The sequence below is a fragment of the Penaeus monodon genome, chromosome 17, assembly GCF_015228065.2.
Source record: "Penaeus monodon isolate SGIC_2016 chromosome 17, NSTDA_Pmon_1, whole genome shotgun sequence".
Lineage (NCBI taxonomy): Eukaryota > Metazoa > Arthropoda > Malacostraca > Decapoda > Penaeidae > Penaeus > Penaeus monodon.
The window spans coordinates 35,619,012-35,631,511 of record NC_051402.1 but is presented as its reverse complement, the minus strand read 5'-3'; the positions used below and the strand labels follow the sequence as shown (position 1 = coordinate 35,631,511).

Below are 12,500 nucleotides of genomic sequence, written 5' to 3'. Positions count from 1 at the left end.
AAAAATGTCAGGAGGGAGAGAATATAGGAAAGGGGGTTGTTGTGACAAAGGGTTACATATAACGGGGAAGGAAGGGGGGATGATGCTGTTGAAGCAGGGGGGAATGGGATGCATTGAGAGGCAGTGGGAGGAAGGGGTGTAGGGGGAACATCAGTAAGAGGATAATGGATGTCAGCAGTTACTTTGAGTGTAAAAGGATTGGGAGCAGAGAGGTTGGAGGATGGATAAGGTGTAGGCATGTTATCTTTGGCCATGATTATATAGTTTTGAAAGTCTTTGAGAGTTTCTGAAGTGGAATTGGTTGGGGAGATCTTGGGAGGAAAGGGGAGGGGAAAAGCAAAAGATATTATTGAAGTAGAAAATGAGAGAAAAACCTTGTTGATGTGCTTCTTGTCTGGCCTCATGTAAAGTGAGGCCAAGTTTGAATCTGAGAATTGCCACTTGAGATTTAAACTTGTAGGTAGGGCAGCCCCTATGAAATACATTATGGAAACTGCCACAATTGGCACCTGTGTGACTGTACAAAGCAGTTTGATCAATTACGACCAGGTTGGGCATATAGAGGGCATTGGACTGTGGAATGGTAGTGTTTGGCAGGATGGCCTAGATGCCAGCAATTCTGACATTAGTCGAGAGGGAGGTTGATGTGGTTGGATATAGAGGGACTCTTCACCAATGTAAACATTAAAAAGGGGAGGTCATGTATATGGAAATAAATCTTCACAATATTGGTGGGGGATTTACAATGGCCTCTAGGGGGAATCGTGTAGCATTGTACTGATACTGCATCATAGTCCATGAGGCAGGCAAGTAAGTCTTCTCCAAAGTCTGATCAATTCTTGTCATAGACAGGGCAGTTTGTCAGAGAGCTGGAGACAGTTCCAGTGCAAGTATTGAGGGAGAGATAAGGTTGGGATTGATAATGCTATAGCTTGGGATTCGGATGTAACTGTGAGAAGGTAGGAATTATTGGGACAGCTGTGGAAGGATTTTTTTTGAGGCATTACTGGAAGAGGAGTTTTGTGGGGGGGGGACTACCAAAAAATTATCCCATTTGGCTGGGCTAAACAGAGTATTCAAGATGTTATTAGTGGTGGGGTAGTAGAAGGACGGGGATGTGTGAAAGAGGGAGTAGTACTGTCAGGTGGACATTAAGGCTGCAGAGTAGTAATAAGGGAGGATGGGGTAGTTGATGAATAAAATTTTGGGGGTGGAGATGAAGTAGAGGACATTTGGAGAAAAGGAATGTTTCCTGGAGATTGAGTATTAACCTGAATGGGTGATTTAGACAGGAGTGAGTAATAATAGGCACTGAGGAGGGGCAGTAGTACCAGCATTCAGAGTCTTGGTAAAAGGAGAGCCTGGGATCAGAGAATTGGGAGAATTGAAATCATTGGGGTTATTTGATAGAGGGGCAAGCCTCAAAGGCCCTAATCATACTCTTTAAAAATACAAAACCTTCATTACTGGCCATAGTAAGCCTAGAGTATATATGGGCTAGACAACTAAACAGGAATATCCTACCCTGGCTTCCCCAGGCCATTCACGACTGCCACAAAGTCAGCCTACTGGTTGGAGAGGTCTGAGAAACAATGGTTTTCTTATGAGAGGAAAAAGAGGGGACAGATGTTTGAGGAGTGGAGGGAGAGGTTGATGGAGGAGAGGACGTCTTGTGCGATGAGTTGGGTGAGGAGGAAGAGGGGTGGGTAATAGGGCAGTAGAGACTGGAATAGAGGAGGAGATTGGGGTGTCTGGATATAGAATGGCAAAAGAATCTCACTGGGAGAGGGAGGGGGAAGAAGTGGGATGAGGAAAAGATACTGGGGGAGATGTAGAAACATCTTGGGAAGAAAGGGGAGGGGCAGAGCAAAGGACATTATTGGAGTAGGGAGTGAGGGGAAAAACCTTGTTGACATGTTCCTGTCACAAATGAAGTGAGGTCTGAATCTGATAATTGCCATTTCAGATTCAAACTTGTAGGTAGGGCAACCCTTATAAAATACATTATGGGAACCCGAACCGCCAATTGGCACAAGTGTATGACTGTGCAAAGCAGTTTGATCAATTATGACCAGGTTACGCATATAGAGGGTATCATAATGTGGAATGGCAGGTTCCATCTTGTAAGCCCCCCCCCACAGCAACAACAGGCATGGGATTTGTGGGGTATTATTGGCAGAAGACAACCTAAGGCAATTAGCTTTTTGGCTAAGTGCATATGGCCATAAAACTCCCCTCTTACAAGTATTTGCCATAAAACTGAAGTGTTTATTACAAGCCAGCTGCAGTAGCTTTATTACAGGACTTTCTTTAAATAATCAAATTGTCTGAGTTCTAACCCAATCCATTTGAAACTGTGATTTGTGATGCAATTCCTACAATTTTAAATGCAATCCAGTAGCGATGCATGTGGTGTCAAGTGATCACTAGGGTGAGGGCAAGATAAGAGCATGGAATGATTCTTTATATGAGAAGAAATTTAATAAGGCTAAATTGTCTGTTATACTAGATTGGTCATCCAGATATACAGCATTGTTTCTTAGCTCTCACTAGAAGTTTAACATATGCTGGCATTTACACCACTTCACCTGTTTTTAAACTCTTCCCCATACCTTTATATATTTATACTCCCTGCTCACTCACACTCACAATTCTTCTACACCCTTCCTTCCTTTGTGCAAAGCTCTCATATCAAAAATCTGAAGCTGACTTTTGTGACTATATCTTACCATGTTTGACAGAAAGAGGGAAGTGAGTAATCAGGAGCAGCCATGCATGAACATCTTCCCCTCCTAGCCATTACAGACACTAAAGAGGAAATATTTGTTTTGCTGGACTGTTCTTACTACATGCATCCAATTTTCCAGGCAAGTAAATCTTTTGCTCCTTAGAGACTAAATTACATTGCGAAGTTTCTCTCTCCCTCACTTTCCCTCTTTCACTCCCCCTCTCTTTCTCCCCCCCTCTCTCCCTCTCCTTCCTCTCTCGGCCTTTCTTCCTTTCCTTATCTCTGTCCCTGTCTCTCTCTCTCTCACACATACACTTACTCTGAAATTTCTTTAAAGAAATTATTTCTCCCTTTCTTATTCCCTTGCTCTTTTTCTAGTTTCTTTTTCTTTCTTTTTTTTATTAACACCACAATACATTGGCAAGTTCAGAACAGGATTTCTTCATTTCATCCAACCATGGATTTTTTAGCAAACCATTAATTATAAACCATTTTTATTATGCATGAAAAATAGCCAAGTAGTTTCCAAATTCATTTTTCTGTATGGACATACATCTGTAAAAACATAATTTTAAAAATATTTTCTTCACTATTTTCTCTTTCAAAATACAAGAGGAGATGGATTAGATGTATGCCAATCTTGGAGTTTATCAAGAACTGGCATAACATAATTTGCAATAACAATAATAATAACTATAGTAATAGTAATAGTAATAACAGTACTAGCAGTAGTAGTAGTAGTAGTGGTAGTAGTAGTAGTAGTAGTAGTAGTAGTAGTAGTAGTAGTAGTAGTAGTAGTAGAGTAGAGTAGAGTAGAGTAGAGTAGAGTAGAGTAGAGTAGAGTAGAGTAGAGTAGAGTAGAGTAGAGTAGAGTAGAGTAGTAGTAGTGATGTATAGGAGTAGTAGTGTTGTTGTATAGGAATAGTAGTAATAGTATAGTAGCAGTAACAGTAGCAGTAGCAGTAGTAGTAGTAGTAAAAGTAGTGTCACAGCAGCAGTGTTATAGTTGCAGTAGTAATGGTGGTAGTAGTAGTAGTAGTAGTAGTAGTAGTAGTAGTAGTAGTAGTAGTAGTAGTAGTAGTAGTAGTAGTAGTAGTAGTAGTAGTGCTGGTGGTGAGAATAATAATGATGGTAATGATGATGGGTACCACCCATACCCAGTCACAACAACCTGGATAGTTGAGTAATTTTTTTGTTTCACACTACCATCCAACCTTGTAATTATTATTCTTGTTTCAATTATATTGTCATAAGTGTGAATCTCTTGCTGTTTTCCATCGCAAATAATATAAAGGAAACATTATTAAATGACCATACCCCTCACACCAGCCACTCCTGGGGATCCAAAAAATTGCCATATGATCCAAAAACCATCCTAACCAAATCCGCACCTTATCACTGTATTTCACTATCGGAGGCTCAGTCCCATGGCCTCACTATCCACGCAGCATTTGTCATGACCTCTTTTCTTCAGCTCTGATGTTCTTCTCGCGGGAGTGTCACAAGTGTTTTATATTTTTTTTTTATGATATTGTCAAAGTATTACATTTTGCACAACTTTCTTTTATCAATTCACAAAGGAAATACCACATGAAAGTTTTTTATATTTGGGCATTCTACCCATTATAGGCAAAATTTACCTTGTACCACAGGACTGTGTAACACACACAATACAGATTGTTTGAATACATTTTGTGACATGGAGCTGGGAACTTAGTCTATGGCAAGTGTATCCATACTGTAAAGAATTACTTTCAATTTGGGCTCTCCCATTTCTGTATTAAATAACTTTTTTATTTGTGACAGAAGTATATATAATACAAGTTTCATAGATTCCTTCACTATGACGATTCCATATATCATTTGCCTTGAAAGTGATGGCTAGTTGAAACTTAGCCTATATCAAATTACCTTTACTGCTTCCCAGATAATTCAGTGTGAAATAGGGAACCATTTCAAGTTCTACATCACTAAATGCGCGTGGGGGAGACTTTACGGCCTCTGCTGGAGTGCGAAGTGCAACGACCACATCATCACTTCATGTAGCCCTATTCTCAATAATTACCAATGGAGATATGTTAAAAAATAAATAAAAAATAAAAAAATAAAAACGGAAGTTCAGTTCATCCTGTCACAATGTCAAACAACTGGGTAAACTTTTATCTAAAAATACTGATCATGATTTCGTGCTAGAAAGAATCCCTAGACACAAATGAACGGGAATCATGACTCTTCAATGCTGCAACAGGACTTACCTTGACTCAATTCTATATGCAAAAATAATTAAAACAAAACACACTTCCGCACTCAATGACCAGCACGAAGTCGAGGCGTCATACCAATCCCGATGGCCTTCATCAAGCTTTCCGCAACGTATACACCTTGCTGCGACCTTTCCCTCAGACCCCCCGAGACCAATGCCCCAATCTAATGCCCCCAAGTGTCCCTAAACCCACCTGAAGTAGAGCTGCCATGGGTGGGGCGAGGGTGATTGTTTAGGTCCGCCCCTTCGGCATCCCGGACCACCTGACGTCGAGCCGCGTTTTCTCTCGCGCCCGGGCGCTCCGTTCTCTCTGGGGCGGGGGCTAGGGGAGACTACTTAACTCAGTCTTCTCGCGGTCTGAGAGATTGAGAGAGTGGTGTGTGTGTGTGTGTGTGTGTGTGTGTGTGTGTGTGTGTGTTGTGTGTGTGGTGTGTGTGTGTGTGTGTGTTGTGTGTGTGTGTGTGTGTGTGTGTGTGTGTGTGTGTGTGTGTGTGTGTGTATGTGTGTGTATGTATGTATGTGTGTGTGTGTGTGTGTGTGTGTGTGTGTGTGTGTGTGTGTGTGTGTGTGTGTGTGAGAGAGAGAGAGAGAGAGAGAGAGAGAGAGAGAGAGAGAAGAGAGAGAGAGAGAGAGAGAGAGAGAGAGAGAGGGAGAGATAGAGAAAGATTGAGAGAGTCGAGTGTGTGTGTGTGTGTGTATGTGCGTGTGAGAGAGAGAGAGAGAGAGAGAGAGAGAGAGAGAGAGAGAGAGAGGGAAAGTGAAAAAGAGAGGTTAAGAGTGATATGCAGGGGGGATGGAGATAATGTGTTTGACTTTTACATTTATAATCAAATATTATTCCAAATAGGCATCAGCCAGCCAGTTTCTGCTTTTACTATGATAACTGCATGAACAAGTGTCATTGGAAATATCAGAGCAGTACCTATATATGAATCTGTCATCTTTGTTCATTATTTCATTAGCAATTAAATTTTTACTAAAATCAACATCAATAACAGTGCGTAACAATGATGTGTATACCATAATTAGTATATCATTTACCATTACCCACATGGCATAAATTTAACTTTACATATGGCATATTTTGGAACTGTTAATAATCATTGTAATTTCATTCAACTTTACATATCACCATTACTCATGAACTAGCCATCCAAATTTTATGAGGTATCATTCAGAAGTATTATCCTCCTGGACTAGGGTGGTGATGGTTTAGTGTTGACTTGTCTTGGCTGAGAAATAACAGCTTCTTGGGTAAAGATGGGTAAAACATATACTCTTACCTTGAGCAGTGACACCCTAGCAGAGTGGCCAGGGAATTGATTAACTTATATTCCCATAATTCTTAATGTACCTATCAAATTACATTAGGCAAGGTATCAGGTGAAGTACTATTCATCTAGGAAAGTGGTATTGAGGTTTTGTTTTGTGTCTTGGATAAGAAGCAACATGGTGACTACACTGGCTGGGAATAATCATTCTGTTTTTGCCACTCTTACTTGCAGTAACTCTACTAATACATTTCTTATAAGCAAGGATGGTATATTTGGTAAAAAACACAAAGGCACAGAAACTTGTTCTTAAACATGTATGTATTTTTGAAGGGAAAAAATAATCAGTCTAATCAGGGCTGTTGATTTTTTTGCTATAAAAAAAAAAAAAAAAGTTTTTAATTTAAATCAGATTTTCTTTTTTCTATTTATCAGCATAAAACACTTCGAAAGCTTTATATAGTCCATACATTAGTTTAAGACACATTTTGGAGTATTTTTTACAGCATATTGCATCATCTCTCCCCTGGTTATAAAGTGTTTGAACCTGTCAAGCAGCCCAGTAGCCATTGGCCTGATTCCTGTTCCTGTATATAGCATGCTATGATATGGCTGGACTTGTGCCACTGTGTAGTAGTTTGGGTATTACAGCCACTCATGCTAAGCTAACTGCAAGAGCAAAGAGATGTCATTGACCACAAGGCTTAATGTATCTGGTTGAAAGAGTGATCTAGTGTTGGAACATTTCAATAGATTTCCTTTGAAGTATGGGAAAGTATGAAGAGCTATATACAAATAGTGTAAACTTGAGTTACAAGGGATAGTAACAAGAATGAAATCTCAGAGAACAATTACAATTATCAGAAGAGGATTTGGATGGTCCAGGGAAGACTGAAAATCTGACTCCAAAGGTGCCTCAAAGAAGTTTTGCAACTCCAGCATTACAGAAAGGATGTCTGCCTTCTGCCACAAGCTTTTCAAAGCTTAAAGCAACAACTTTGGACACATTTGTTACAAAGATAAGTTTTTATGAAAAAGCAAACCTTGATGAAGAAGTCGCTAAGATGTTCTTTGCAACCAACTCTTCATTTAGATTGATAGATCCTCAGTTTTGTAAACTGGTTGGGAAGTTGAGGCCAAGATGTGCCACAGTAGCTGAAGGATGAAACTGTATATCTGTCTTCAGGTGGATGGTCTAACATTCTCAATGTGCCTATTGTGTGTGTTGCTATGACAATCTCAAATGGCCATACATATCTAATGGATACAATAAACACAAGTGGCCAGCCTCATACAGCTGAATACCTAGAAGAGCTCTCAAAATTAGCAATTCAGTAGTGTAAATATACTGTAAAGATTATGTACTGTGATACATAATGCAGCTAATGTAAGTAAAATGAAGAAACTGTAAGAAAAGTGAAAAGAGCAGAAGCTGGTGACCTGCGGTTATACTGCACACATTTTGAATCTTCTGGCTCAAGATCTGGAGACTGGCAGTATTAAAGAGCATGTGGTGTATATAGTAAAATACTTAGGAACAATCACTATGCTTCTGCAAGATACTGGGCAACATCTTGTTATGCCTCAAGACACAATGGAATACCATGTGTAACTGTCTGAAGATATACATAAGGAACCAGCCAGTTCTCATGAAAATTTGTGAAGCTGATAGGGAGCAGATTGATGTCAGAGTTAGAGAAGTGTCTAACTTAACATTGAAGTGGTCATCAGAGGACCTACTTGCATGACTAGAACTAATAGCTATAGCTTTGGGCAAAGTATAGTTATAAATGTACATCTGCTGAAGCAGTGAACATATGGAGAGAATTAATCACTTTATGAAATGACAGAGATGCAGTAACTGCTGCAAAAAAGAGGTTATGACACAAGTTCATCATGCAAACCTGATTCATCCTTCCTTTCAATGAAAATTGCTTAGCTAAGCTAAGGTATTGCACATTCAAAACTAAGAAACTAGCTGATGACAGAGAAATTAGTAAAATTGTTTTTTTAAATAACGAATGCACACAAAATGGATGAATTTGATGATACTAATGATCAGAATGCAAAAGAGAACAAACTTTACTGTCATAAGACTGAAAAATAAAAGCTTTATTTTTTAAAGATTTTAAACTTAAATTTCAACAAACTTATATGTTTTCATGAATTAGTTTTCAAAAGAAGGGAATAATAACTTTTCAAAGAAGAATGTTTTTCCACTATAAATTCAATGTGCTTTCATTTTAAATACAGGCTATAATAACTGTGAATCTTTTTTAAATTCAATACTTTAGGATATAAATATTTACTTTTTTTTAATAGCATATAAAATTTTTGTAGTGCTGTATTGTAAAAGGAAGTGCATTAGTATTCTACTTCCCAGAAACAAGAACTGTTCATTACACATAAAACCCTTTAATTTAATTTTTAATGGAATGTGGAAATCTTTGTTGCATTGTAAACGGAAGTTTTTAGTGTTCAGTGCCACAGAAATATATAAAGCAGGTATAATTATGTGTTTATTTTCATATTTTTCCTTTAAATTCCATGTTGCTTTGGGCTGAAGCAAATTTTGATTTAAATCAATGATTTTTAAAAATCATTTGATATAAATCTTGATTCAAATTGGCCAACCCTGAGTCTAATATCAAAATATATTTCATTACAATATAATTTCTCTTAACATACAGTAGAAAAAATGCTTTTTATGGACTTAATACATAGGAAGAACATCTATACTCCATAAAAGAAAACTAAGATAATATGCTAGCTCTTTAATATGAAGGCAATAGTTTTGAAAACCTGACTACATACTTTAACCCAACAATTTTTAGCCTATTCCAAAAAAATATCAATTCACTGAAAGAAATAATAATAATAAAACCTTGGTGTTAATAATAATGAAGCAATTAAAATGAAGGCTACAGTTCTGAAACCTTGAGTACATACTTTTACCCAACAATTTTGAGCCTATGCCATAAAAAGAAAGAAATAAAATCACTGGTGTAAATAACAGTGACACTACTAGTAGATTGCAAGTTTCACTGCATCTCTAATATAATAGCATATTTATGCCTAAATTCCTATACAGTACTCTAAATATATTCCAGATAATGCCAATAATCAGATGAAATGTAAAAAATGAAATTACAGAAGATGAAAGAAATGAAACTGTACACACAGCCATACCAAGGATACAGTAATGACCAGTAATGAGACAGATATACAAGAATAAAGAAATCCTTTTGTATAGAACAGGTAGGGTGAATCACATACATCTTTTCATATACGCAGTTCTGTAAAATATCTCGCCATACTCTTAAGCTTAAAATTAGGGCCAAGACAATAAAGATAAAGATAAAGTTCTAATGCTAACAAGTATTCCTTAACAGGCCAACCTAAATACATTACAAAAAATAAAATAAGATTCTAGGCACAAGGTCAGCATTTTTTCTCCCTCTCAGTCTTTGTTTTCAGTAAGTGAAGACTCCACAAGCTTTCTTGTCACATTTTCTACAGTGAGCTTGTGCTTTAGGGCTTCCTTCTGCTGCCACTCTAAGTGCTCCAGGGATGCATGGCACACACGGACTAGGAACTCTGCACCAGATCGCATGCGATCCTTGCTACTGGTCTTGAAATTCTCTAACCTGTAACAGGATGATGGTTTACTAATACATGTGTGTCATGTGTGCAATTATCTTTTTGATTATCTATTTATATTGTTAGTTTTATTTATTTATTCATATCATTCAGACTGTCTCTCTGTGACTAGAATATAATGAAGAAGGATATGGAGAGAGGATGAAAGAGAAAGAGGCAATAATGAACCCAAAAGAAAGAGTAAGGGAGACAAAACAAAAATGTAAGTTTGAAACAAGAAACAGAAAAAGAGAGAGAGAGGGGGGGGGGGGATAAACTGATTTCATGGAAGGTCAAAGAGATAGGTAAGACAGGAGAGAGAGAGAGAGAGAGAGAGAGAGAGAGAGAGAGAGAGAGAGAGAGAGAGAGAGAGAGAGAGAGAGAGAGAGAGAGAGAGAGAGAGAGAGAGAGAGAGAGAGAGAGAGAAGAGAGAGAGAAAGAAAGAGAGAGAGAGAGAGAGAGGAGAGAGAGAAGAGAAGAGAGAGAAAGAGAGAAAGAGAAAGAGAAAGAGAAAGAGAAAGAGAAGAGAGAGAGAGAAGAGAGAGAGAGAGAGAGAGAGAGAGAGAGAGAGAGAGAGAGAGAGAAATGAAAAAGAAAGAGAGAGAAAGGGAGGGAGGCATTGATATATATATATATATATATATATATATATATTATATATATATATATGTATATATATATATATATATATATATATATATTATATATTATATATATATATATATATATATATATATATAGAGAGAGAGAGAGAGAGAGAGAGAGAGAGAGAGAGAGAGAGAGAGAGAGAGAGAGAGAGAGAGAGAGAAATTAAAAACAATTATTAAAAAACAATAGGGTTAAGAATAGAGAGAAAAATAAAGGACGTACTCTTCCTTGGCTTGCTCTACAGCGCACTGCTTCTGATAGAGGGAAACCTTGTGTGTCTTCCGTGCCTCCAGGTTTTGCTGATGCAACCGATCACTCTCAGCCTGCATCTCCTTCTCCTGTTTGCAGAGGGGATATATTGCAATTATTAATAAATATCATTTGTAAATACTTCCTGACCTAATACAACATGGGTAATACCTAGCATCACTTGTCTCAGAGTAAAGTTGAAGTCATGGACACAGGCTTTTAGCAGGTAATTCTAAGTAGCTTCAGTAAAGAAAATTCTACAATATACATGTCATTAGAACCTGTATATAGTAGATAGTTTCTATTCAACTTACTATTTTTTATTTCATGGAGAACTTTATCTTATTTTTATACATCTAACCTTTTGCAAAATGTAAAATAATGTTGATACTATATCCACCAATGAAAATAAAGAACAGCAATGAAGAACAGCCTGAAAGGATCGTTTCAAAGAACTGTGATATTCTGCATCACAGTACTAGTCTCTGAACCTATGCATGATATCCCACATGTGTCAAAAAAGCATGCCAAGATTTAAGGCATACTCTTACCAGTTGACACAGGTGATGAAGACCACTGAGACATTACCTGCCACCTGCCTCTCATACCTTTTACCTTTCATCACAGACAATTCTTCTTCAACACTGCAAGGGTATCTCTATCAGATTTTGAAATACCTTTTATATATCTATAGCTTAATCTAATTAGTAATTAGTTGAACGGAAGGGAAGTTTTGAATTGGTCATGAAGCAAACTGATTGTAGAGGTTGCATGAGCAACCAACCAACCACCCACCCACACATGCATTATCCTATAATCATTAAAATAGTAAATGGAGTCAAGTCCATGTTATAGTATAGTATACAAAACCAAAATTTTCTAGAGTAAAATTAGACATTTTTAAAAATCTCACCTCAGTAGCAATTTCATTCTTTGTCATCACAACATCATCTTCCAATCTTCGCAACTTGTTCTCAAGCTTTGTCATTTGGTCTTTTTTGTCAAGCAGCATCTCATTTACCTGCAAAGATCAAAATTGAGTTTATACAGGAACAATGGGAACAAATACTACACAACGTAATATCAAATACGAATCTACACCAAACACACTAAGGGACAATACTTGCCATGCTAATTTCCTCCTCCTTTCGGATTAGCTGGTTCTGTGCCTCATACATGCCATGTTTTGCTTCTTTCTTCTTACCCCGCAGCTCATCAAGTAGTGTAGTCTGCCAGTGGTGGATATTCTCAGCTACTTCAGCTGAAGAAATTTCAAATTCTTCAGGAAGGTCCAGCTGGTGGACCAGTTTGTTATAGGCACATATACTTTCACAGAGGTTTGACTGAGCTTTGCCCAATTCCATCTCTAGTGACCATATCTGAAGAGAAAAAAAATCCCAAATTAAGCAAGTTAACCAACTAGCACTAGATATATGTACTGTCCAGGGTAGCGTTGTTTTACTCAATTGTGTCAATTAGCAGGTAACCTGATCTTATCTTACTGTCCTCTTCATTCAATTTTCTTTTCCATTTCTTGTATTATAATCATTGTTAATCATTATTTTTTAATCATTATCATCATTATTACTACTGATATCATGATAATGTTAAAAACATTAATATAATAATAAACAAATAACAAGTAATATATAATTTTTTTTCTGAAAATTAAGGAAAAACACTCAAGATCAGATAAGCATAG

At 37.4% G+C, this 12,500-nt stretch overlaps 1 protein-coding gene and 1 pseudogene across 1 annotated transcript in view; both read right to left on the bottom strand.

Moving 5' to 3' along the window:
* LOC119583358 (vacuolar protein sorting-associated protein 11 homolog) overlaps window positions 1-5,292 on the bottom strand; it is a 20,870-nt gene extending 15,578 nt beyond the window's left edge. Inside the window, exon 1 of the mRNA XM_037931831.1 lies at window positions 5,185-5,292. Coding sequence (XP_037787759.1) covers window positions 5,185-5,202 — 18 coding nt within the window. The 5' untranslated portion in view covers window positions 5,203-5,292. The remainder of the gene's footprint in view (window positions 1-5,184) is intronic.
* Window positions 5,293-8,763: 3,471 nt separating this feature from the next.
* LOC119583693 overlaps window positions 8,764-12,500 on the bottom strand; it is a 14,230-nt pseudogene continuing 10,493 nt past the window's right edge.